The 27,816-nt window shown below is 38.0% G+C and overlaps 1 protein-coding gene across 9 annotated transcripts in view; it reads left to right on the forward strand.

Annotated features, from left to right (window-relative positions):
• PTPRT (protein tyrosine phosphatase receptor type T) overlaps positions 1-27,816 on the forward strand; it is a 1,291,476-nt gene that overhangs the window by 1,239,053 nt on the left and 24,607 nt on the right. For all 9 annotated transcript variants that reach the window (XM_051979271.1, XM_051979273.1, XM_051979274.1 and 6 more), the window contains 6 exons: positions 4,149-4,246; positions 5,304-5,420; positions 9,074-9,228; positions 14,291-14,426; positions 24,193-24,342; positions 25,102-25,275. In XM_051979271.1, the coding sequence (XP_051835231.1) occupies positions 4,149-4,246; positions 5,304-5,420; positions 9,074-9,228; positions 14,291-14,426; positions 24,193-24,342; positions 25,102-25,275 (830 nt within the window). The remainder of the gene's footprint in view (positions 1-4,148; positions 4,247-5,303; positions 5,421-9,073; positions 9,229-14,290; positions 14,427-24,192; positions 24,343-25,101; positions 25,276-27,816) is intronic.

The raw sequence follows: 27,816 nt of genomic DNA on the forward strand, positions 1-27,816 counted from the left end.
ATAGTCTCACTAGCAAGGCTCACTGGATAGTAAAGTATGTGGGAGAGAATGCAAGATATAAGAAAACTAGGAAGGTAGAATGTCACGAGAAAATAAAGCTCTTTAAACAAACAGTAAGATCTGTACCTGATCCTAGAGGTAGTAGGAAGTCACTGGAGTTTATCTTCTGGAGGTTAGTGGGGAGAAAGGGAGTTGATGTGGTAGACTTGAGCTTTAGGAGCATCAAATAGCTGAGTAGAAGATGGACTGGAATAAGGAGAGACTTGAGAAAAGAAGACAAATCTTCAGGCTATTAAAATAATTTAGGGTCTAGACATGGTGATGTCAGGGTCCTAAAAAGGAAGGAAATATATATCTCAGAGATGTTACAAAGATAGATTCAACAAGACTTGGCAGCAGATTGGATTGGAAGTTGAGAGGGAATATGAAATTCAGAATGACAACCAGGGTGGAGGTTGATCCAGGATGGTAGAGAAAAAGTAGGAAGTTGCTTGAACTCTTTTGGAAGGAATTTTCCTCAAAATAACTTTAATCACACCTCAAAAATGAATTCTGGAGTGACACAACCCACAAAAGGACAGGGTAAAAGCCCAAGATAACTTAGGACACAGGAAAGGTCTGTCTCATTTGTGTAAAAGAGAACCATAGCCCAGCATACATTGTATCCAGGGAAGCCAGTGGGAGGCTCTTAGCCACAGCACAGATCAGCAGCTAAAGACCTATGTTCTTGCCGCAGCATGCCAGACAAAGCTGGTCAGTTGTGAGACCTCCAACTCCGAAGAGGCAGGCTACTAGTCAGGCCTGGCAAGCCTGGAGGCCTCCATAAGGCCAAAAATCACCAGAGTGGCCAGGGAGTTGCTAGCATTGGAGGTCAAGTGCAGAAAGCCAGGAAATCAGCTCCCTGGTCTTTGACACAAGAAGCTTGGGACAATGTCCCCTGTACCTTAGGAGCAGAGCTCAATTTTAAAAATCATGAAATAAAAATTTCAGGCTAGAAAATAAATAGAAATAAAAAACACACAAACAAAAGCCCTAACTATAGAAAGTTACTATGGCAACAGGGAAGATTAAAGGACCCACTTAGAATAGGATAGCAATGTCAAAATACCTGCATGTGAAATCAAAGAGAAATGTGAAAAAAGTCTTTATGAAGAACTCAAAAAAAAGAATTTTAAAAATCAAATGAGAGGTAGAAGAAAAATTGAGAAAAGAAATGAGAATTATGTAAGAGAATCATGAAAAAAGAGGCAACAGCTTGGAAAAAGAAACTTTAAAAATAGAATTGGTCAAATGGCAAAGGAGGTATGGAAATCTACTGAAAAAAAAAAAAAACTCCTTAAAAGTAGAAATGACCAAAGTGGTAAAGGAATACAAAAGTTCACTGAAGAAAATGATTCCTTAAAATTAGAATAAGGCCAGTGGAAGCTAATGACTTCATAAGACATCAAGAATCAATCAAATGAAATTAAATGAATGAAAAAATATCCATTGTTCAAATAACCCAAGTTCATACCTTGGTATCGTTTTCAAATCCTCTCTTTTTCTCTCACCCCATGTATTCCTTCCATTGTCAATTTATTTTTACCTCCAGATCTCTCTCATCTGTTCCTTCCATTCACACACACACTGGCCCCTGCCAGATTCAAACTCTCATTTCCTCTTACCTGAACTATTTTAATAGCCACTCCTAATGAACCTCTAATTCCTTTCCTCTCCAATTCATTTCATATAGCTTCCAAAGTGATTTTAAAGCACAGATCTGACCCTGTCACTCTGATATTCAGCAAATTCCAGTGGCTCCCTATTGTCTCTAGGATTAATTATTGTTTCATCTTTATCTCATACCTTTTCAAAAATTTTCTATTTTTGCATGAATTTTATAATGTATATAAGTATAGTAGTGCATGTATATGTCAATTTCCCCCAGTTTATATATATATATATATATATATATATATATATACATATTTTTTTTTAATTTAAGTTCCAAATTCTTTCCTACCCTCCCTCTTTACCCTGGCATTGAGAAGGCAAGCAATTTGATATAGGTTATAAGTATGTATATAACTTTGTACATGTATCGAAGGTGATAAAAATGTTTTGTTGATCAAAAAAGTTTGGAAACTACTGCTCCAGCTGATCTCTAAGGCCCCTTTGACATCTGACTTTACATAATTTTAAGATTCTCAAATGATCAAGGAGCAACCAAGGTCAATATAGCAACCAAACAACATACTAAGCAAATGTTAATTAGCTCCAGTTCCCCCAGGGAATATTCTAGAGAGCACTTTGGGGGATCAGGTTCAAAACCCAAATGCTGTGACAGAAAACAGGGGCTGCTTCAGCATTTCTTAGTCACTTGTTCCATGGACTGCTTTGCACATGAGCACACCAGATCTGGATTGCCATGCGAGTCACAGTTGTCAAGACAGCTGTGCATGTCAGAGATGACAGACTCCCCTGGGTAGAGTGCCTTCCCTAAGGTGGTCCAGGGCTCTGGGGCAAATCATGAAGTTCTGTTCTCCTCCTGTCCCTAAAAACACACAGACATTGTCTATAGAAGTAGTAAAAAGCTGCATGACGTATTTGTACAAACCTTGTACAAAGTGGGATGGGTTAGAGGAATCTGGCATTAGCAGATTTTTGAAGCATAATAAAAGAACCACAGTTTGGATTAACATATTCCCTTTGTAAAATAAAGATCATAGACCTAGATCAGGAAGAAGCCTCTGGAAGAGTTCATCTAGTCTCTCCTCATTTTATAAATAAGGAAACTGAGCCCCAAAGAATAGGTGACTGCCTACAGCACAGGTAGTAAGCATCCCAAGGAAGTCAGATCCTCTGATGTTAGTGCCAGTGCCCTTCCAACTTCAAATTGTAATATCTTGGCTCTGCCACCTAGTAGCCATGTCTGCCACCTTGCAACTTGCCACTCCAACTACTTCAACTTTTGGGGAACAACAGTACTACACAACGAACTTCACAGAGCTCTTTTTAAAACAAGAAAGAGCTTTGGAAATGTTAACTCTGAGATCAGCTTACAGTGAATGTCAAAGTTGCCTTGACAAAGGCTAAGGGATTTTTAGAAAAGGACAGTCCTAACAAGGTATGTGTATAATAAAAATAGCTGACACTTTTTTCATGGCACTTAAATATTTGCAAAGCCTTTTACATACATTATCTTATTTGATTAGCATAAAATCCTTTTCCATACATTATCTCATTTAAATAGCATAACAACATTGTGAGGGAAGTAGTATTATTATGTTCAATTAATAAATGAAGAAACTAAGGTTTCAATAAGTAAAGTAACTTGCTCAGGATCAAACAGTGTCCAAGGTGGAATTCAAAACTTTCTTAGTAGTAAATCATAGATGGTCTATTTGTATGTATTTTAGCTTCAATGACCCAGAATTCTTTTTCTTCCTCATCCAATGTCTCTCTCAATCACTACTCAAGAAGGGATGGCAATGTTGAAATAGCTCAATATTGTAGCAGATGGATTGCTGGATTTGGAATCAGGAAGAGTTGAATTTAAATTTCATCTCAGATACTTACTAGTTCTGTGACCTTGGATAAATCTTTTAACTCCCTGTATATTATTTTTCTCATCTGGAAGATAAGGGAATTGGACTCAATGGCCTGAAAAGTCCCTTGCAACTCAAAATTGATGATTTTAAGGTCTGTGTAAATGCTGTTTTCCTACCCCACCTTAACCCCCTTCCCTCAGCATGTAAGTATCTTGAAGTCTGGCATTATTTTTGATTTGTGTCTTTGTAACCTCGGGTTTGATACATATTAACAAATGCTCTTTAAATAATTAAAAAGACATTTTGCTATACTGTAATGATAGGTCCAACTGTAATTTTGGAACTGGATGCTCATCCTCTCCTAAAATGAATGCACTAAATGAGAATTGAATCTTCAGTGACTTCTCAGACTATTTCTGCAAGTTATCAGCCAAAGACAGTCAGGAGTCCAGCTCTCATACTTAAGCACAGACACTGAGCTCCATTATGATCATTGTTTACCAGGCTTTTCCAATAGTCCTTAATTCCACACTCCACCTTAAGGCACCATGAACAAGGGACCAACTGCTGTTGCATCTAGAGATTCTAAGACTCCAATAATTTTTTCTTTCTTGATAGGTCCAATGCAGGAAACTGTCAAGGACTTTTGGAGGATGATTTGGCAGGAGAATTCAGCCAGTGTTGTGATGGTGACAAATCTCGTGGAAGTGGGGAGGGTAAGCTACTTAGATAATGATTTCTCCATAGCCACAAAAGCTGAGGTAAAGTAAAACTCCATTCTTGGTCTCCATCTTTTTCATGAAGTTACCTGCCTTAGAGATATGTCACAAAGAATGGGTCCTATAGATCAGGGCTTCTTAAACGTTTTCCTTTCACGACCCCTTTTTTTGTCTAAAGATATAAAAAATTATATGCCTATATATCTAGGGTTGCATAAAAATTATTTATTTTCCTATAGAAATTTTTAGGCAACCCCAGGTATATAGGCATATAAAATAGGTGTACAAATTAAACATTTACTGATAATTCATAATTTTATGATCCCCACATGCAGTTATATGACCCCATATGAGGTTGTAACCCACAGTTTAAGAAGCTCTGCTATAGAAAATATACTTACATAAAAAGTGACATACTCTCTCCATACCATTGGGACCCCAAGACCCTTTTGGGGTCTGAGACCTCAGTGTTTACCTTTAGCTCATCCCTCAGCCTTTGCCTTCTTCACCCCATTGTTACCTTTCTACCCTCATCTCCATTTCTCTCCAGTTTTCACTCTAAACTTTTTTATACTGCTGTGATAGAACTTACCTTGCTTAAACTGACTAGAGTTTCACACTGCTCCATTGCCTAAGGCACTACAGTTAATTTGGCCATGCCCAGCATGGTGGCTGTCCAACCAAGGCATTTTTATCCTCCTATATTTGAATGGCTCCATTATCTCATTATCCTCCCAACATGGTGAAGACCTGCTTCTGGCTCTTTCACTTTGACCTGGGTGCTCATGCAGCCTTCAGGCTATCTTTGTGTTATCCTTCATTCTCTGCTTCCTTTTTCAGTCTTTCATGTTTTTGCATCTATGTTAGACCATTTCTGAGACACATAGCATGGCAGCCACCCACTGACCTGGGTTATCTAGGTACATTTAGTTTGAAATCCCTATTAAGTCCCACTTCTGTTTATTAAAATGAAAGCTCATCTTAAGATTAGTTCTCATCTCCACAAGCTGAGTTTTACCCTTCTTGTTTTCTATTCTCTCTCCTTTTGCTGCAGGTGAAATGTGTTAGGTATTGGCCAGATGACACAGAAGTTTATGGAGATATTAAAGTCACATTAATCGAAACAGAGCCGCTGGCTGAGTATGTCATACGCACATTTACTGTTCAGAAGGTAAGCCTATCTTTTGGATGTTAATCACGAAACCTCATTTGGGAAATGAGAGAACTTGCCAAAATATTTAAGAAAGAAACAGGAGGAAATGCATGATTTTTAGCTATGGACAATGACTGACCACTACTTCCTACTTCCCTGTCTATTCCTTTTTACTCCTCTAAATGCAACTGGGGAAGGCCAGTTTGCTGTTATGAGTATATTTCACTATGTGTGTACTATATGTATATATTGACTATAGCTCTACGTAGCTTCATTTTATCCTTGCACTAAGATCCATCTATATCAATTGATTTTAGCATTTGGGTTTGGAAATTTATTTTGCCTGAATTAGGGGAATGGGCCGATATGATCTATGGAAAAGACTGGTGATTGGGAAAGGGAGTAACTTCCCTAAGAAGGGAGAGCATTTCACAGAGAGAAAGACAGGAGAAGGAATAAAAAGAAGGGAATGGAAAGATGGATGAATGAATGAAAAAAAAAAACATTTCTTATGTGCTTATTGTATGCTAAGCACTGTGATAGTGGCTGGGAATCCAAAAGCAAAGACATCCCTCCCCTCTAGTAATAGACATTCTGATAAGGGAAATCACACACATCCTTATAGCTAGTTATTAGCCGGAAGTTTTGATTTCTGAAAATCAGAGAAATGGTGAGTGGAATAATAAAACAGGTGATCTTATACATTATGCAGAAGTAATAGTAGTAATATTTTGGTTACTATTCTCAGAGTGAGAGATAGAATAGGGAGAAGAGCAGATAGCAAGGTGTCTAGTATGGATAGATGGAAAGCATTGGTCTATGCCTGGCTAGCTTATACTATGCTTAAGTTTACAATTGCTTACTGCCCCAAAGTGCAGAGTTCTACGGCTAAGAAGATTAAATCACCCCAACATGTAGCTGCAGGCAGGAGAATGTTTTTTTTTGAAGGACATTTCCCAGAAATCTTGTCCAGGAAGTCCTCTCCCTAAGAGGAGATGGGGAGAAAATGATGAAATGCAGTGTCAGGATATATGGCAAATAGTCTGGATGCTAACCACCAACTGCTGACTATATTGGAAGTTCAACATCAGTCACCTATGACATGATAACAAAAATTAATGTTACCTTGGGGGGCAGCTAGAAGCATAGTAGATAGAGTCCCTAGTCTGGAGTTAGGAAGCCTCAGTTCAAATCCAGCCTCAGATACTTCTTAGCAATGTAATCCTGGGAGAGTCACTTAATATTTTTTGCTCAGTTTCTCACCTGCAAAATAATTAGGAAATGGCAAGTGTCTTTGCCAAGAAAACCCTAGATGGGGTCATGAAGGAAAGAACTGAACAATATTACCTTGTGCTTCATGAGAACCATAGAGCAGAAGTTGTTAACCTGTGATTTGTGAACTTATTTTTTTTCATTAATAGTTTGGTCACTTATATTTCATTATAATTATTTTCTTTTATAATCCCATGTGTTTTTTATGCATTTAAAAACATTTGGAGAAGGGAGTGAATAGATTTCACCAAACTACCAAAGTGCTCAGTCCATAGCACAAAAAGAGGTTAAGAAGCCCTCAGTTAGCACAAGTGGAATAACAGGCCAACTTTTCTCTATACAAGTGAAGAAAATAGAAATGCTTAACCTGGAAAAGGCTAGAAAGGGGATGGGGAATTAATTGTTATAAATAAGGGCTCATCACATAGAGGAAAAAATTAGCCTTTCTATTCTTGGTCCCAGAGATCAGAACTGGGAGCTATAGGAAGGAAATTTTGACTCAATGGAAGGAAAATCTTTGTAACTATCAGAGCTGTCCAGTAGCAGCAAGATCTGCAGAGAGTAGTGATTGACCAACAGAAGGTCCCAGACCAAGCCTATCAGATCTCTGTTTGGGGCCTGAAGGTCTTTAAGTGAATATAAAAAACAAGTGTTGCTGGGTCAGAAATCCTGAGGACTTCACCTCCCAGATTGATTTCTTTTTTTTTTTTTTTTTGACTAGGTGAAAGAAGCTATTTTCTGCCTCAATTCTTACCTAACCTTAGTCATTGAATACTCATTGCCTCAGTCAAACTGAGACCTCTTAAAGATCTTGGCTTAAAAAAGGCCAGGCTCTCCTACTGCATCCAAGGCCATCTCCAGTTGTTTTGATTTGTATCTGACCACTGGACCCAGATGGCTCTGGAGAAGAAAGTAAGGCTGGTGACCTTGCAGAGCCCTCTCTCATTTAAATCCAATTCACTTGCATGTCATGGCATCCCCTCCCTGATGTCATGGCCTTCTTTGAGAACAAAGGACAAATAACAATCTCTGAGTTCTCCATCACTGGAGGGAGGTCAGACCACCACATGTCAAAAATGCCATAGATGAGAGTCTCACTCTAGGTAAAGATTGGACTTAATGACTTTTTAAGGTTGTTTCAAAACCTGACATTTCTGAGATTCTGGGAGTTGATACTTGGCTGAAAATCCCCAGTCTAAAGATTGTGTCAAGGCTCAGGCAGATGACTGAGAATTTCAGACTCCTACTTTGCAAATGCTTTATTGTTTGTGAGTCTGAGAAAAATCATTAGATTTTTTGAATCTTGTTATTTTTCATTTTGTTTTTTAAAAATTTTGATATTTCTTTTTTCTTTTTTCAATTTCATTTCATTTAAAGTTTTTTCTCCTTTCCACTTTCCCCTCCCCATTGTAAAAAGCAAGAAAAACAAAACCCATTGCAAAAGTGTATGTATAGTCAAGAAAACAAATTCCTGCATAAACCTGTCCAAAAAATGTGTGCATGCGAATGTGTGTATATATGTGTGTTTGTATACTTGTATATATAGACATATATATGATGTTTCTCTTCAGTTGTTTTGTGTTCACTTTGCATGTGTTTACTGTTTATTAATCTGTGCACATGTTTTTTCCCTAGTACAAGGTAAGCTTCTGTAATAGTCCATAACAAAAACATAAATGCTTTTAGGATAGATAGATTAAAGACTATCTGATTTGGAAATCAAATGATCTGACCTTGAATCCTGCTTCTCAGCTGCTTTTATATTCTTGGACAAGTCACTTGATCTTTCATTCTGCCTCAATTTCATCCTTTTTAAGTTAGGGAGAGTAGTGGTTGCATGTAAAACTGTCCATTTAGCAAGTAAAGAAAGCATTTTGTAACATAAATATGGATCACTATAATGATAATTAACATTACAGCTTCTGAAGTAGTAGTTGACTTATCCTCTGCAGATATTCCCTAAGAAAACTTTTAAGTGAGACATCTAGTTGGTAGAGTAGATAGACAGGCCTAAAGTCAGGAAGACTTCTGTTCAAATCTGACCTCATATACTTACTAATTGTGTGACCCCAGGCAAATCACTTAACTTAGTTAAGTTAGCCTCAGTTTTCTCACCTGTCAAATGGAGATAATAATAGCACCTGCTTCCCAGAGTTGTTGTGAGGTTCAATTGAAATAACTGCATAGTGCTTAGCACAGTGCCTGACACACAGTGCTATATAAATGTTCGTTGTTTTATTATCATTATAATTATTGTCATTTTCTAGAACCAGCTCTGACCTGAACAATGGATTTTCCTTCATAGTCTCTTGGCGGGAGCAGCTAGAGATGGGGAGGGAGAGAGCAATGATGTGTCTTGTTATGAATTAAAGAAGACACAAGTTGTGTTTTCTCCTCAGAAAGGCTATCATGAGATCCGTGAAATCCGGCTGTTCCATTTCACCAGCTGGCCTGACCATGGGGTTCCGTGCTATGCCACAGGTCTACTGGGCTTTGTCCGGCAGGTGAAATTCCTCAACCCTCCTGAGGCAGGCCCCATAGTGGTCCACTGCAGGTATGTGCTCGGCTGGCTGATGGGCTTCTCATCTACCTTCTTTGTCACCCTTTCCACTGTCTTAGAGGCAGCATGGTGGTTTAAGCTCCAGACCTGGAGTCAGGAAGGTCTCAGATACTTTCTGTCCCTGTGATCCTGGGCAAGCCTGTTAACTGCTGTCTGCCTTAGTTTCTTCATCTGTAAAATGGGGAAAAAACCTATCTTCCAGGGTTGTTGTGAGCATCTGAAGAAATAATATCTGTAAAGCTTACTATAGTACCTGCATATAGTAGGCTCTTAAGAAATGTTTGTTTCCTTTTCTCCTTTCCTTCTCTCTTCAGAGTGTACTGACTGAAATGGGCATCAGAATTACCAACTCTGCTTCTCTCTAGTTCTGTGACTGTGAAACAGTCACCTCCTCTTTCTGACCTTGAGTTTTCCCTCTAAATGGGGATATTGGACTAAATAGTCTACATATAATAATGTACCTTCAGCCCAAACTTTCCACAAGCTCTTGTGCATGAAATTCAGACTATGGAATACATGTCCTTTCCAACTCTCAAATATTATGAGCCTATGATATACACAGATTTTCTTCTGTTCTTTCAGGGAGATCAAATAGAAAATACATAGCAAGCCTTCCCTTAAAAAAGATTGGTAATATGGGGATTCTATAGACATGTGAGTGCTCATTGAAAAATTTCAAAATCTGTGAATTTTTAAAGAGAAAATAATTACATCTTTATTTCATTAGCCTTGGGTTTCTTTTGTAATCCTTTACATTTCATTTTTTTAGATGTTTAAAAGTTTTATTCTGAGGAGCAGTTATGTGGAACAGTGAATAGAACACTGGCCCTGGAGTCAAGAGGGCCTAAGTTCAAATCTTGTCTCAGATAATTATTAGCTTTGTGATCCAGGTTAGGTCATTTAACCCTGATTGTGGGTAGGTTTTTTGGGCAATCTTATTTTAAGTATTACATAAATTTTATCAGACTGCCAAAGGGATCCATGACCTCTCCCAAAGGCTAAGAACCCCTACCTTAAGCCAATTTTTGGAGATGTAAATGACGTTTTCTTGTCATTTCCCCCCTCAATCCAAATACACATAAATATAGTTTCCAAAATTCATTTTGTAAGATTTTGTGTTCCAAATTTTTTTCTCTCTCTCCCTTACCTCCTCAAAACATCAAACAATCTAAGTTAAACATGTACAATCCTTTAAAACTTATTTTTGCATTTGTCATATTGTATAAGAAAAATCAGATCAAAAGAAATAAACCATGAGATAGAAAAACCAAAGAAAAATGAAAATACTATGCTTTAATCCACTTTCATTCTTCATTGTTCTCTGGTTGTAGATAACATGTTCCATCCCAAGTCTGTTGGAATTTTCTTGAATCGCCACATTGCTGAGAGGAGCCAAGTCCATCACAGTTGATTATCACATAATCTTGTTGTTACTGTGTCCAGTATTCTCCTGGTTCTGCTCACTTCACTCAACATTAATTCATGTAAATCTTTCCAGGTTTTTCTGAAATCAGCCTGCTCATCATTTCTTATACAATAATAATATTCTATTACATTCATATACCATAACTTATTCAGCCATTCCCCAACTGAGGGGCATCCATTCAATTTCCAATTCCTTGCCACTACAAAAAAAGCTGCTGCAAACATATTTTACATATGTGGATTCTTTTACTTCTTTTATGATCTCTTTGAATACAGCCCAGTAGAAACACTTCTGGGTCAAAAGGTAGACACAGTTTGATAATCCTTTGAGTATAGTTCCAAAGTACTCTCCAGAATGTTTGAATCTGTTCACAACTCCACCTGCATTGCATTAGTGTCCCAGTATTCCCACATCCCCTCCAACATTTATCATTATCTTTTCCTGTCATCTTAGTTCTTAGCATCTTTTTAGCCTGATATGTGACCATTCGATCACTAAGCCTAAAGCACAGATTCCTCAGTTATAATTTACCCGCTCTTATTCTTTACTTTACTCTCATATTCTGCAATCTAATGACATCCTCCTTACTGCTCTCTCATAAGAGATTCTTTCTCACTGGTTATCCCTAATGCCTCTGGCCCTCCGTGCTTCTGTTTTCTGGCTCATTGCAAGTCTCAGATAAAGTTCTATTTTCTGCAAAAAAAAACCTTTTCAAGGCTTTCTTAATCTTAGTGCTTTCTCTCTCTGACTCCAATTTATCTTGTATATTTCTTATTTGTGTGTAGTAGTTTGTAGATTATCTCCCCTATTATATCTGCAGCTCCTTGAGGATAGGGATTGTTTTTTGTCTCCCCCCCCCATAATTTGCTAAGTTGCTTGGCATATAGTAGGTACTTAAAGAAATACTTGTTGATTGTGATCCAAAAAAATCTGGTTTTGATCTGAAAAACTGAGAACTATCCCTATAGAGACCAAAATAGCTCAGTATTTCCCAAGTTATGTCCATATCATTCAAGTAAAGAGGAGAAGAGTTATTGGACATATCCAAAATGGTAGTCAAAGAATATCTGAAGTTGAAACTACTTTTAGACACCATTTAGTCTAGTGACCTTATTTTACAGATGAGGAAATTGAGGTTTAGGGGAAGTCCCAGTCACACATCAAGTTAATGGTAGAACCAGAACTAGAATTCCAGACTCCTGACGTAGTATTCTTTTCAAAATACCATACCTTCTTAAAAATCCAGATTAGATAAATTAGGATAGTAGCTAACATATCTCTTCCTTCACTGTGTGTAGTTTCTTGGAAAAGGGGCAGAATTTTAAGGATACATACTCAGGACTCAGCTATTTCTTTAAAATGATCCTTCTTGTTCTTCATTGCTAAATGAGAACACTTAGATTACTCCACTCAGGATTCTCTATCCTCCTACCTTCACATCTCAGACACTAAAGGTGTACTGGGAGCAGTTCGTACCAGTTCTCAAGCTGATTGTTAAACTTTCATTGTAAGCTTTTATATCTCAGAAATTATCAAATGCTATAAATCAGAGCTTGAGTTAGCCTTTTGTTGATTGTCTAGACTTAAGAAAGTAGTGAACAAAATGTAGATAATGTAGATTAAACCTAAAAGTATATCATTAATTTATGGTTTCCAAAGAGCTGACATTAAACATTTTCCAGCACACCCTATACTAAGACCACCAGCGGTTTCACAAAAGGTAAACAAACTCACAAATGAGTAATAAATGACAGTTTTCCCAGGATGATACAGTCCAGACTTTTCATTGACAAATTTGCACAACTTACCTAATTTATCCTGGCCTTTGTCAGGTGTTACATAAAAGGAACAAATCCAGGTCAGATCACCAGTGCCAGGATGAACTTGCTGCTGACTTTAAAGGTCAGTTTGACTACCTTTAATGGGAAAGGTACAATGGATGTAGAAATGCAACTTCTTTCAAATACATACATATATATTCAAGTTTTCTTGGACCCAATATCCTAGAAGGTAGTGTATGTGTACAACACATGCTGGACTTAGAGACAGAAGACCAGAATCTGAAATCTGGGTGTGGAATCTCTTAGCTGTGTGACCTCAGGCAAATTCTTAACTTCTCTGATCATTAGTTTTTTTTGTTTTTCAAAATTGTGGAGTAAAAAAATCCCTCTGTAAATCTTAAAAGTGTTACCTAAATACAAGTTATTTGTAATCACTGCTATCACTTGTACTTATTGACTCAATCAGTGCTGGGTGCGTGGCTTGTTTGTTTTTGGTTTGTTTTTCTCTTCTCTCACAATCTGTACATCTAGAGGGGCTATTTCCTATACATGTCATTAACAAAGACTTTGTTGAAGATTGCCTTTTTAAAAAACATGGATAATAATACTAACATGCCATTTCATATGGCTTTGAAGATGTTATCTCAGCCACCACACCATATTTTTCAGGTCTAAGTAAACAGTTGTAGGGTGTTTTGAGAAGACTCATGGGAGGAGCCAGATGTTTCTTTTTCCTCCCTGGTAAGTAGGCTACAATTCAGTGAGTTCCTAAGGGAGAATGAGCTTCCCATATTGCAGAAGATACAGGCCCAATCCTACTCATTTCCAACAATGAAGTTTTACAGCAAATGAAAAATATATTTTCTGTATGTTGGTTTTTGACAAAACTCTATTGATTCAAGATCATTGAAATGTCCCCACTGGGCAGTTTTTCTGTATTTTTATACTCTTTGGCTTTATGACCAACTTATATTTCTTCTCTTTTCTTTACCCATCCTTTCTGTGTTTATTTCATTTTCACACTATAGACACCAGCTGTTTCCCTAAGAAAAGTAAGTGATATGTGGACTAAAATTTAGCTAACATGAAAATATACTTAACCTTCTCCCTTGCTGTCCAGATACCTTTCGTATTTATAACCACATTTATATGTGGAAAATGGGTTCCCTGTATCCATGGTTCAGTACAATTAACTCATCAACATAATGATCTTTAAAATCACACTTAGGTCTGAGAAGTCCCTAGTGTGGACAGTAGGATCTCACTTAGACCCTTGACATTTTGTGCTTAGCAATTATTTGTCATGTTATATTACGTGTCAAAAAGACTAAGTTATCCTGTTTCTGATTAAGCATGTTAGCTAAAATTCTCTGACTACTTAACATTCACGTTTTGCTGATAGAAAATGAGATGCACTTTTTCAAGGTCATTGTTTAATGGAAGTAATGGGAGCCACATCCTGTCTACCATGGGATCTCTTCCTCTAAATGACATTTCCTTCTGCTATCACACATGATAGCTTTTGTTCCATCTTTATCTGTATATATTCTTCCCTTATTCTTTCTTCCCTTTCTTTTCCATTTTTTCCTCTATTCTCTCTTTCCATCTTTCTCTCCATTTTTCTTCTACATGAATTTCAAGCAAGTAGATCTGTACTTACGCTATTATAGCTAGAGGGTTCAGTGTACAATTAATTCATTCATTCATCAATTATATTTATTAAATGACTACCAGACTAGACCAGACACTGTGCTAGGCACTAGAGATACAAATATTTAAATGACCCTGCCCTCAAGCTTATGCTCTATGGTGTCTAATAGTGCCAAATACATCTTTTTTTTTTTTCCAGTGCTGGAGCAGGGAGGACAGGTTGTTTCATTGCTATTGATATCATGCTCGACATGGCAGAAAATGAAGGTGTGGTGGACATATTCAACTGTGTAAGAGAGCTTCGATCCCAAAGGGTCAATCTTGTGCAAACAGAGGTAAGTGGCCCCTACTAGAGATGAAAATCTAGACATATAGTCCATTTTTAATCTCTGGCCAAGAATGTCACAGGATAGGACAAAATCAGTATTCAGAAATGATGTTTCTTCTAAAAAGTTGAATTTACTGAACTTGCTGCAGAGGGGAGCTAAAGGGAAGCAAGAATCCTGTTGTAGCCAGGATTTAGAGTCAGGAGACCCAGGGTTTGGTCCTGTTATTCATGCATGGCATACTCTTGTGTAAGCCATTTATCTTTCTGAGCCTCACTTTCTGTTTCTGAAAATGAGAAGATTTCCAAATGACATAGAAGGATAGAAACCCACTTGTCTAAAGAAGCTTAGTGAGATATGACTAATCTTCTCTTAGGGCAGCTAGGTGACACAGTGATAGAACACAGTACTGGAGTCAGGAAGACTTGAATCCAAGTCTGACCTCTCTGACTAACTGTGTGACCCTGGACAAGTTACTTTGCTCATCTATAAAATGGGCTGGAAAAGAAAATAGCAGACCGCCCCATATCTTTGCCAAGAAAACCCCCCAAAAAGGTCACAAAGAGTAAGAAAAGACTGAAATGACTGAACAACAACAAAAATCTTCTACTTGCAAGGAGAAGAAACTATCTGGCCCCTCCCAGAATACTTCTCAAGATGATCTATAACTGCTTCTCTAGCACTAAAAGTCTATGCTTTCATACTATTTTAAAATATGCTATGAGGCTTTCTAGAATCTTAGACAGATTTAAAAAATGGGCAATAGGATATACACACATATTATATTTCCATTAAACTTTCAGAAAGTTCTTTGAAGGGAAAATATATTTTAGAATACTTGCTATACAAATGTTAGCTGTTATTATCCAATATCATTATATAAGAGGGATTGGGGCTTGGAGTCAGGAAGACCTAACTTCAAATTCAGCCTCAGATACAGTATGAATGACTCCAAACCCCTCACATAACCCCTCTGTGCCTCAGTTTTTTCATCTATAATTTGGGGATAATAACAAGAACTACCTTCCAGGATTGTTTGGAGGAGCACATAAAGAATATTTGTCAAGTGCTTTGCAAACTTTGAAATGCTATGGATGTTTGTTATTATAATTTGCTGAAGGAACCCTGGGGCTGGGTCCCATAAGAATAGCTCAGTGGAGCAGCCTTCTGAAAGGCCCATCTCACCTCTCACTAAGAGGGAAAGTGAACATGACAGATACATCCCTGGGCTACCCCAAAGCAAGTTCTCCACCAAAGGTGAGTTTCACCTACAAATAAGAGTATGTTACGAAAAATCATACCCTTCTGGCAAAACAGAGAGAAATAGTGCCCCAAAGTGCCTCACTCACTTCCAAGGAAACTTAGTTTGAGGAGAAATCTCATTTACTTTCCAATATCTCTCCCATCTAAACCTTTTCTTGGTTCTCACTACTCCTTATCATAGTGCATGTCTTGTTATCTCTCAACTAATCAGCTACAATATTTTCCTAGGTGATGTTGTCTTCTTTCTCCATTCCATCTGATACAATTTGACAAATAATTTTTCCCAAAGTAACTTAAGTTAGAGTTCCAGACACTGTGGTAGGCACTAGAGATACAAAGAAGAAAGCATACTGAATTAAGAGGCAGAGTTCTTAGGTCCAAATCCCAGCTTTGTCACTCACTACCTCTACCCTGGGCAAATCCTGACTCCTCTGGAACTCAGTTTCCTCATATATAAAATGAATGGATTGGACTAGATGAGATCCAATGTCCTTTCTAGCTTTAGAATTATAATTCTCAGATCTGAGGGTCTTAAAAATGTGAACTACTAATTTATGATGTACCTTTTAATGCTTCTTCATCCAAAGATTTCAGTAGCATTCCATGAAGATTGTATTCATTAAGTTCCCAGTAGCAACATATGGTGAATCACTGATTAGTTACAGCAGTAGAGACAATACCTAGCTATTAATCAGAGTAAACCAAGTCTATTTAATGCCAGCAAGAGGATGTACAGTAGAAGTAGATGTGATGAAAACTCAGGGGGTCTGGAGTCCAAATAGGAAAAGGGTTCCCACCTGAGCTCAGCATAAGAAAATGCCTTTTCTCTGGAGCCTTTTCGCACTATGAGTGATGGAGTGTCAGCTAAGTTGACTTCTCCAGATCAGTGAGAAGGTGATGATAAAGCACCACACTCCCATGACCTCTAATTTTCTTGGCAAAATTAAAAAAAGTCCTGGCAGGGACACATAATTACATTGTAGAGTCAGAGATAAAGGACTGGGAGAGCAGAATTCAGACTGATTTCTGAGAGAAATGGTCTTGCTTTGACTCCTTTGTTGTGCTTGGAGTCCTTGGACATGCACCAGCTTTTCTCACCTGCACTACAAGTCAAGTGCAGGGTTCAAGGTCATCTCACCCATCATGACTTTGTCTTTATTCTAGACTTCTCCCACCCATCCCCCAGTCAGTACCAGGCTGAGCACCTCAACTCATCGGAATGCTGTTACCATAAATGCTAACACACTGAGCCTTCTTGGTCTCTCAAAATCTGCCTTAGGCAGGCCAACCAGGTCAGGGGTCTAAAACATGAAATTCACTGCTTTCCCTAACTGAAGTTCTCAGTCCCACTCCTGAACCATCAGGAAACATGCTCAGGAGGAAAATGTCCTTATGCTACAATCCACGTGGAATCTAGTTATTATTCTGTTATTTTGAGCCAATTTTAAGAAAATCCATTATGGATCAGAATAGGTAGTAAGAGAATAATAAGTCTGGCATAGTGAAAGGAGAAATGGATATAAAATCTTATGACCTGAGTTTGAATCTCTACCTTCTTTCTTAACAGTTAAATTACCTTAGAAATTATTTCACTTCTTTGAGGTTCAGTTTTTTTCAACTTTAAAATGAAGGGAAGAGGTTGAAACCAGTATCCCCAAAGGTTTAGTCCCACTCCACTGCTTTGTTGTTGTTCAGTTGTTTCAGTCATGTCCTATTCGTTATGAGCCCATTTGGGGTTTTCTTGGCAAAGATACTTGATTAGTTTGCTATTTCTTTCTCCAGCTCATTTTACAGATGAGGAATTAAGGCAAATAAGATTAAGTGACTTGCCCAGGTTAAGTGATAGCCAGATTTGAACTCATCTTCCTGAGTCCAGTCCTTGTGCTGACAATTTATCAACTGATTTTTTCATGGTACTTGAAGATTTGCAAAAAATCCTGTAGGTTAAGAAATTCAAGTATGAATAAATTCATTTTGTATTTAAGAAACAGAGATAGATTATGATATGGGCCTTGAAGTTAGGAAAACATGAACTTAGATTCAAGCCTCTCTTCTAAAGGTATATCCATTTTCCTGTCAGAGGCAAGAAGCAGGAATGGGATAGGGTTTGGGTAGAGTACATTACAAGGCCACACTAGGAAAAACTTTACCTGGAGTTCAGTTTTTGTGGGAACAAACTACTTAAACTTAATATTTTTTTAAAAATTTTAAATAAAAAATTATTGATGATTTTTGTTTTTATAGCATTTATATTTCCCAATGTAGACTCCTTTGCCTCTTCCTTATACAGAGCTATCCCTTATAAGAGAGAATGATTTTTTAAAAGATGAAGAAAAAGATTACATGCTATACCTTTGCAAAGATACATTCAGAGGTAGCTTCTCATCTCTCTTCTTTAGAGCCAAGCTTGGTCTTCATAATTTCATAGCATTCAATTTTGATTTGTTTCTGTTGTTGCCATTTTAATTGTTACAGCCATTGTATATTATTTTCCTTGGTTCTATTTTGTTTCACTTTCTTTTTTTCTTTCTTTTTTACTAAGGCAATTGGGGTTAAGTGACTTGCCCTGGGTCACACAGCTAGGAAGTGTTAAGTCCAGATTTGAACTCAGGTCTTCCTGACTTTAGGGCTGGTGCTCTATCCACTGCCACCTACCTGCCCCATTGTTTCACTTTCTATCATAAGTCCTGTACTTCATTGTTTCATTATGTTCATCATTTTTAAATAACATTCAAATACCATAATTTGTTATCCCTTCTTCATTTGATGGGCACATACGTACCTTGTTGCCAGTTCTTTGCTACTACAAAAAGTACTGGTATAAATATTTTGTGTCTTAAGAGGCCTTCCTTTCTATCACTGACTTCTAAGGTATATGTCTAATAATGGAATCTCTGAGTCAAATGGTATAGATTTGTTTCATGGTGGTCATTCATTTCACAAAAATGCAAATTGCTTTACTGAATAGTTGAATCAATTCATAGCTCCACCAACAATGCATAAGTGTGCTGATCTTTCCACTGCTCTTTCAACAATGACAATTATCTTTTATCAAATTTGTCAGTTTTCTGAGAATTGGTAAAATCTCAGGGTTATATTTTTTGAATTTCTCTTGTTCTGATTTGAAAATTTCTTTCATATTTTGTTTGTAATTCTTTTGAGAATTGCTTCTTATCTTTTGAAGACTTATCTGTTGAGACAAGCTTCCTATTTTCACTAATTATTATGCTAACTAGATGCAAAGTTCAAGTGTTTCTAGGCTAGAACTACAAATATTGTCAATGCTCTTCACATTTCCAGATCAAGAGAAAAGCCATATTCATCCTTCCATATCCATTCTGTTGACCTCTGACATGTCAGCTGTTTGACCTTAGGAAAATCATTCAATTTCCAAGAACCCTAGGCCATACTTTTACAGAGACATTTACATTACATTTACAGAGGCTTACCTATCTGCATTATTGGACAGGATTTCTACAAAAGTAGTTCAGTGAAATCACAGGTCTAGATACCCTGCTACTACTAGTTTCTTAAAAAAATAGCTAAGGAAATGAAATTATGATGATTTTTCTTAGGTCATATACTTTACAAGCATCAAAAGTATGATTTGAATTCAAGTATACCAATATCAATACCAACACACTAACCACTGTATCATATTTCCATTAAGCATCCCAAGACTACCCAACTAATGAGTGGCAAAGCTGGAATAAGGCTCTCTGCAAATCTCACAGAACCTTAAGTAAATAACCTAACTACTTTTCCTGGCCCTCTCAGCCTTGCCTCAATCTGAATTTAGCCTGAAAAAGTCAGTTTTTGCAATATCTATATGGGCTTTAATAAGCAGTAAACAGAATTCTTGCCTTTAGGTTGAGCCACTCAAGATGATATTGATTTGGTTTTACTTTAAGAAAAGAAAAATTAAGTCACAAGAGAGGCCAGTAAGACTTCGACAGTGTTTACAACAAACATTATGTGCTCTGGATTTTTTGACTGTTATAAGTAACTGAGTTCTCAAGGGTTGATCAGATGGGTTAGGCAGTAGATGAAATAGTTTAAGATGATTGAAAACTGCTTACTGCCCATTTAATCTATCTGTTTCTTTCTCTTGTCCTAACTATACTTAGAGATAGATGTGGATGTCAAACACATAAACAACTTTCCCTGAACACAGGAAAAGGTGTATTTAGAAATAGAAAACTACCACTATGATTTTGCCTGGTCTACTTCATCAGCATCCTGAGGTCAACCTGGCATCCTCATCTTCATCCATTTACATAGACCATGATGATCATTAAGTACTTTTCAAAAAACCCATGAAGCCTCACGTTGTTCAGTCATTTTAGAGTGCCCCACTCTCTGGGACTTCATCTTGAGTTTTTGTGGCAAATGTGTTAGAATGAATTACCATTTCCTTCCCCATATCATTTTACAGATGAGAAAACTGAGGTAAAAAGGGATAAGTGACTTACTCAAGAGTTACACAGCTAGTAAGTGTCTGAAGCCAGATTAGAACTTAGGAAGATAAATTTTTCTAACTCCAGACCTGGCAGTCTATCCACTGTACTACATGAAATTGTTATTCCTATTTCACAAATCACTAAAAGTAAAAGTGATTTTTCCAAGATCATGGAGCTAACATGAAGACTCCCCTTTCCCCTCCAAACTATCCCAAATTGTGTGAGATAGAAGCTCAGAGGGCATCTAGACCAATCTGGACAAGAATTCTTTCACCATCTCTAATGAGTGTTCATACAGCCTCTATGCAAAGACCTCCAAGGAATGTTATTGTTCTCCCCAGCCCAGTAGCCTATAATAGTCTCTTTGCATTTTCTTCTATTAAATATGATCTGATTTGTTATGTCCCATTAATCTAGCCTGTCAAAATCTTTATGGAACTTGATACTATCATCCAGCTGAACTTTGTTTTGTTGTGTTTGTTTTCTTTGCAAAGCAGTGGGGTTAAGTGACTTGCCTAGGGTCACACAGCTAGTAAGTGTTAAGTGTCTGAGACTGGATTTGAATTCAGATCCTGCAGACTTTAAGGCCAATGCTCTATCCCCTGTGCCATCTAGCTGCCTCCAATGTAACTTTGAATCATCTGTGGATTTGACCAGCATGTCTTCCCTTCATTCAGGTCACCAATTAGAATATATAATAAGTAACACAGGACCACTGTTCAAGATCACTGGGGCTTCAGAGGTCCCATGGAGACCTCCCTCCCCATGGATATGAGCCATTAAGGACTCCTTTCTGGGTCCTGTCATTCAGTCAGATTTTAGGCTGCCTAACTGCACTGTCCTCCAGCCCACATCTTCACAACTTGTCAACAAGCAGAGGAGAGACTTTGCCAAATGCTTTGCTATAATCTAAGAATACTATGTCTACAGCATCCCCCAATCTACCAGTCTAATTATCCTGTCAAAAAAGGAAATGAGGTTAGTCTGGCATGACCTGCTCTTGATGAAGCCATGCTGGTTTTTAGTGATCACTGCTTCCCTTTCTGAAAGCTCATATATCATCCCCTTAATAATGTGTTCTAGAATTTTACCAGCAATACAAGTCAAGCTCACTGCTCTTGAGGTTTTTGTTTTTATTTTTAATTTTCTCTTTTCCCTTTGATAAATTAGGACAACGTTTGCCCTTCTCCAGTTCAGCACAGCCTTTCAGGAGCCTCATCCAGCAGTGATTGTAGAACAAGCTAGAAGGCAAACCCACATCTCCTGACAACCGGTCTTGTATACCTAAGACTGTGCTCTTCCTATGACACCATTTTCCTATATACTTTTGTCACAAGATCAATGAATTTAGGGAGACATTTTTTTTCTTTATGTCTCTATCACAGGCACAGTATCTTACACATTGAGGCCATTTAATATAAGCTTCTCTCTCTCTCTCTCTCTCTCTCTTTTTTTTCTGAGGCAATTGGGGTTAGGTGACTTCCCCAGAATCACATAGTTCTCATTTTCTAAATGAGGAAATTGTGACTTTAAGTAGTCCTAAATTCAGTGCCAGAGTTGAAACTTCAACCAGATCTCCTAACTTTTACTCTAGTGTTCTTTTGGATCTATCCTATTCCTATATATTCTTCCTTTCTTTCATTAAAAAAAAAAACTTTTCTTCTTAAAACGTATATCTGTTACTTACTGATGTGAGCATCCCTTTCCCTTCTCACCCAATAGAAGTATCTCTTTGAACAAATAGGTATAGTTAAATAAAACAAATCACCATATAGTCACAACTGAAAATGCCTGCCTTATTCCACCTGAAGTTCACAATTTACCTACTGAGAAATGGAAGGCAGGGTCTACCATCAGTCAATCCTCTGAAGTCATGATTTGTTTGTCACATTGATCATAATCAAAAGTCCTCCAGTGTTGTTTTTCCTTTGCAGTATTTCAGTGATCTTTTAGATTATTTTTCTTGGCTCTACTTAATGTCACTCAACATCAGTAGACATAAGTCTTCCCAAGTTTCTTTGAATAGTTTATATTCTTATCATAGCACAATAATATTATATGCTATTCATATACAACAGTTCATTCAGCCATTCCCCAATTACTGGGAGCTCTGTTTGCTCCCCATTTTTCTTTCTGTTTTTCTTATCATATTTCTAGAATTTGTTTAGTACTAATTAAAATCATCTCTATGTTTTACCTTCCTATCTGCCTGACCCTCTCCCCAAGCAAAGATAGCATTTAGAAGTACAAAGAGAGTTGTCTGAACCTAGACTATATTCTAGAGAGAATCGAATGTCATATATGAACTAGCTTCATTCCTTACACCAACACTTATGAAAGTTCAGGGAGTGAGACAACATAAGGGGAAGTTGCAAAGTCTTGGGCAAAAGAGAGTAAAAACCTAAAGGCAAATATCTCTATTGCAGAATAGAAATTTATTGATCTAGACCCAAAAACAATGTTAGAAGCCATTTATTCCAACCTTTCATTTTATATATAAGGAAAACAGGGTGCAATAAGATTAAGTAAGTATTTGAGGACACACATTAGGAAACAGTAAAGACTGGATTTGAATCCTGGTCTTCTGATTCCAGAGCTATTTCCATTCTTCACTTGACCATGTACCTCAGGCTTATTTAATAATGATCTTCTTTCAGAGTTTAGGGGAGGAAACTGAGAAAGATAAAAGTTAAGTGACGTGTTCAGACTTATACAACCCATATCTGAAACTGGATTTGAACTTTCTGACTCCAAACTCAGCTCTCTTTCCAGGGCACCACTAGCTACCCCTAGGGTTAACCAACCTGTCAAGCATAAGAGCAGAGACTTGAACTGCAATCTCTTGACTTACGTAGAGCATATTTTCTACTTCATCATGCTGTCTCATTGGACTTGATCAATTTCCTTATTTCATTCTAGGAATATTTCTACTTAGAGAGCCAGGATTATGGACCCTGAATAAGAATATCCCTTCTCCCTGAGCAGTGCTTGGGATGAAACAATTCCTTAACCACCAGCCTTCTTTTCTTTTTTCTATATTCCATGAGAATTTCCCATGAGTGTGACCTCATCCTTACATCATTATCCCAACATTTCCCCCCAAATTTATATATCACTTAAAATTTGAATCCTGGATATAGAGATAGAAGGCATGTCAGCGGCCATATAGATCTGCCCTCTTAGTTTAAAGATAATGAAATTTAGACCTGCATAGAACTACAGGGCAGGATTTGAACCCACATTCTCTGACTTCTAATCCAGTGGTGCTCTTCCTGTAATGTCTGGCTTCCCCTCCCCCCCATCACATATGATGAGAAGGGCATATTAGCCATTAAAGATCTATACATTAATTTCTCTTGGGAACTCAGTTTCCACCAACAAAAATGATCTTGACATCATAAGGGAATAGCTTTGGAGAGTATGCAATAGACAGCTAAATTCATGTCCTTATAGAATTGGAAGGACTCTTGGAGGTCATCTAGTCCAACCTATCATCCAGGTTCCTCTCTCCAACATTTGACAGGTGGTCACTGCTGCATGGAATAAACCTGGGCTAAGAGCTTCTATGTTCATTACCTACATTAGGGGGACAAATCCATCATTATTAGTTTTATAAATGTTTTCTGTCAATGCATGTTTCCAATCTCAATGGCTTTCTAATTGTAATTGAGCCTAAGCACAATGAAAAGATGTGTGGTGTAAACCATGTCACCGATGATAAATTGTTTATGAGAAGTGTGGTATAAAGAACAGTAGACTTGAGATCAGATAACCTGGATTCAAAAACCAGTTCTAGTAAATGGCTTCTGTTTTCTGGGTCTCAGGTTCTTTAGCTGTAAAATTAGGAAGTTGGACCAGCGAGTGATCTCTAAAAACCTTTCTAATTCAATATCTCAATAACCATGCACTATGATGTGCATTTCTCATGTTAGCCCAAGTTCTTGCTTAAGCCAGTCTCCTCCACATGGCAGGTGTTACTTCCCACTTGGATTTCATCATGTTAGATCATGAGAAGCTGCTTTACATGTCCTGTCTTTCTTTGGGCTTGGCAGGAGCAGTATGTGTTTGTCCATGATGCCATCTTGGAGGCCTGCCTTTGTGGCAACACAGCTATTCCTGTGTGTGAGTTCCGGTCCATATACTATAACATTAGCAGACTGGATCCACAGACCAATTCCAGCCAAATAAAAGATGAATTTCAGGTAAGAACAGATATTTTGTGACCAAACATGAGACAAACTAATTTGGCCATGTATATTTGGGCCAGACATTTGTCCTGGCAAGGGGACAGACTCATCCTTTTTGGATACTTTTTGCTATATGTGCAATAATATTACATTATCAGATTTCAAGAGGAGTAATTCTTCTGAGAACTTTCAAAGTTTGTAATGCTGGAAAAGACACATTCTGGAGTCAATGGGTAATAATATATATTCAGAGAAGGGCTGACTAAGATCAAAACTCTTTTCTATGAATAGGGAAGAACCACCAACAAATCCATCTATTATGGTTATGTGACCTTTATATTTTCATATAAAATCCTTCATCTGTTGTAACTAAGAAATTTCTTAGCTAGAAACCAAGATCAGTCAATATTTTTGCATAATTGGGCTCAGAGTACAAGCCTAGGATCTACTGGTGCTAATAGATTTATTTTTTTAATAGAATATAGGACTAGACAGATGTTCAAAGTAACACTCTCTGTTTCATTCCCAGAACATGAGATGTTGGGGGAAGAGGAGAGATTTGCAAACATCAACCTGATCAGAATAGTCTTTGATAGGAAGAAAGGAGAAAATCCAGAGCAGGAGGCAGCAGACTTCCTTAGAGAAAAGGAACAACATAAAGACAGCCACAGAAGTGAGGAAAGCCCATCATGGATCCCAATCCTTTTGGGTTTCCTCCAAATAATCAATCCGGGTACAGATTTCTCAACATTTGGTATGATTATCTCCCCACAGACCCTCAATATTGTGACACCCCGTGTCCGGCCTGAGGACTGCAGCATTGGGCTCCTGCCAAGAAATCATGACAAGAATCGCAGCATGGAAGTCCTCCCTCTTGACCGCTGTCTTCCCTTTCTTATCTCTGTGGATGGAGAATCAAGCAATTACATCAATGCAGCATTAATGGATGTAAGCAGATTTCTAGCTAATCCCTCTTGCTCTCCTTCCTGCAGGCTGGATGGACTAAACCAGGTGGTAGGGGCAGAACATGGAGGCTGCTCCTCCCAAATAACATGTGTAAAGTAAATTCTGCCCTCTGGCTCCTAAAGCAGTCAGGCAGCTGCTCCTACATCTGTAAGAGGTCACCTTTTTGTAGGGAAATTTTCCTTTCTACCCTCCCCACAACACACACACACACACACACACACACACACACACACACACACACACACATACACTTCTAAATCCTCTATCCAAAATAGTGCAGACAAGTTCCTAAGGCTCTTACTGTCCATGTCAATAGAATCCAAGTTTGGGCAAATCCTATCAATTTTAATGAATGGACCTATTGATAAAGCATGTGACTATTATCCCAACTTAGCTAAGGTCAGAGAAACTCACCACTAGAGTTAGCCGTAAGTCATGAATCTTTTTGTCAGATACTCACAAAGACCATCTTCTAGAGAAACCACAGAGAGGTTGCTATAAGTGTCAGGGGAGGGATTTCCAAATTTATGAAAACCCAGATCATTTGAAATATTGAAGAAGGGAAAAGCTCCAAATCCCTTTGATTCTAGGCCCAATCGGGTTCTTCTCATTGGCCGCTCAGTTGCAAGATCTTAGCTTTTCGCTTTCCCTGAAAGTCCTGTTTAACATCTCAAAATTGTCAATTTTTTTTCAAATATTTTATTGTAAGAAAAGCCCCTAGAATAGGAGCTGAAAGAACTAGTTTTCATACTATGGCCCAGGCCCCTTTAAGCCTCTAAGATTATTTCCAGTGAATACTGAATATAGTTTATTTGTAGGTAGTTGTTTGCCTATTGCCTCCCCCTATTGAATTGTGAACTCCTTAGGGGCAGAGAACTTTTTTGACTCTCCAGCTCTTTGCACATTGCTGGTATATAGCAGGTACTTAATAAACATTTTCTGACTTAACTTGCCACTAACTTATGTGATCTTAGTCAAGTCATTTGCTTCTCATTGGGCCTCATTTCCTTCCTTTGTGAAATAGGAATCTCATCTCCCCCCTGCCTCCCTCACAGGAGTGTAATAATGAGAAAATGGATGGGAAAATGCTTCCATAAGCCCCAACAGGTAAAGAGCAAGGAATTATTTCTCTAAGCATCAGCTCTCTCTCGGGAGTTTTATTGCCAAGGGCTGTACAGAGCCGCTTCCTGAGTTGTTGTCCAAGCTCTGATAAGCTTCTGTTTAATATTCTAAACCTTCTTTCTTCTAAAGCACTCCTGGCAGCCTCCTTGGCAGATCACCCTCCACTGTGCCTTACAGGTAATCAGTGAGATATTTGTCCCTACATCAAGTCCCCAAATTTAAGAGAATCGTGAGTTTGGGCCCCAACTAGACATTTTACACCTTGGCTTCCTATGGCCAAGGATGATTATGGCTATATGAATACGTAATATCAGCCATAAAATCACAGATTGCAAGATGAAAGGAACTTTTGACATCATTTCATCCAACCCTCTCATTGAACAACTGAGGAAAGTGAGGTCTCAAAGGACAGAACCGGGATTGAACCTTAGATTCTTTTGATTTCAAATCCAATGAATTTTATTTTTTCCACACTGTACCATTGTTCTTTCTAGCATACATCATATGTCTGGATGTCTGGAATCATCTGGATTAAGACTGAATCTTACAGTATCCATGTAGATGTTTGGTATTCAGAAGTTTTGTGTGTGTGTGTGTGTGTGTGTGTGTGTGTGTGTGTGTGTGTTAGTAAGGCTGATCCCATATTTTCTGAGGAAGCATTCACTTCTCATTCTGTTTCTTTTCTGCATATCATCCTTACATCTTCCCCAATAGTCCCAATACATTTACTCTATACATCCTTGCCCCCAGTCGAACTTCACATTAAAAGTCTATCTAGCTGGCCCTTTGTCTATTATTCAGAAGCTTATGAGGCTTCCTGAGGTCAAATGAGGACCATAGGCTAGGCTGATGCTAATTGTATTCACTTTGCCACAGGGCATTTCTCTAGTTCGCCTGTCATCAGGGTCTTTTCCTTTCTTTCTTAAGAGAGGGAGGAAAAAAATCTCTTATCTGTATTCCAGCTTAGTCTGTGCATTATCTGGTAACCATAGCAGCTTTCCTCCTGGTGGAAAAATATGAAGTCCTCTGGGTTAATTTTTAATGTTTCCCCTGGTAAAGGATGATGTTATCCGCAGAATGGATTACTGGCTGATTCCTAAAAGCCAGCCAGAGCACAAGTCTTGAACATATTTGCAGATAAGGTTTGTCAGATATGCCAGGCTATTAGAGCATTTATCATGAGAGAAAGTGGAGGACCAGAGACCAGGCTTCCTACATCCTAAAGCTCGGCTTTCCCCAGCTGTAAATGAATCGATCCCAGGTCTGCTGGAATTTGCTTTTCACTGGATCCAGAGCAGTTCCCTGGGGATTCACAGGCTCTGCTCTAGAACACAAGGCCTACAGGTGAGCACCAGTTGTATTACACAGACCAGGCTGAATTCAAGGCCCTCATCCAGCCAT

The sequence above is a fragment of the Antechinus flavipes genome, chromosome 2, assembly GCF_016432865.1.
Source record: "Antechinus flavipes isolate AdamAnt ecotype Samford, QLD, Australia chromosome 2, AdamAnt_v2, whole genome shotgun sequence".
Lineage (NCBI taxonomy): Eukaryota > Metazoa > Chordata > Mammalia > Dasyuromorphia > Dasyuridae > Antechinus > Antechinus flavipes.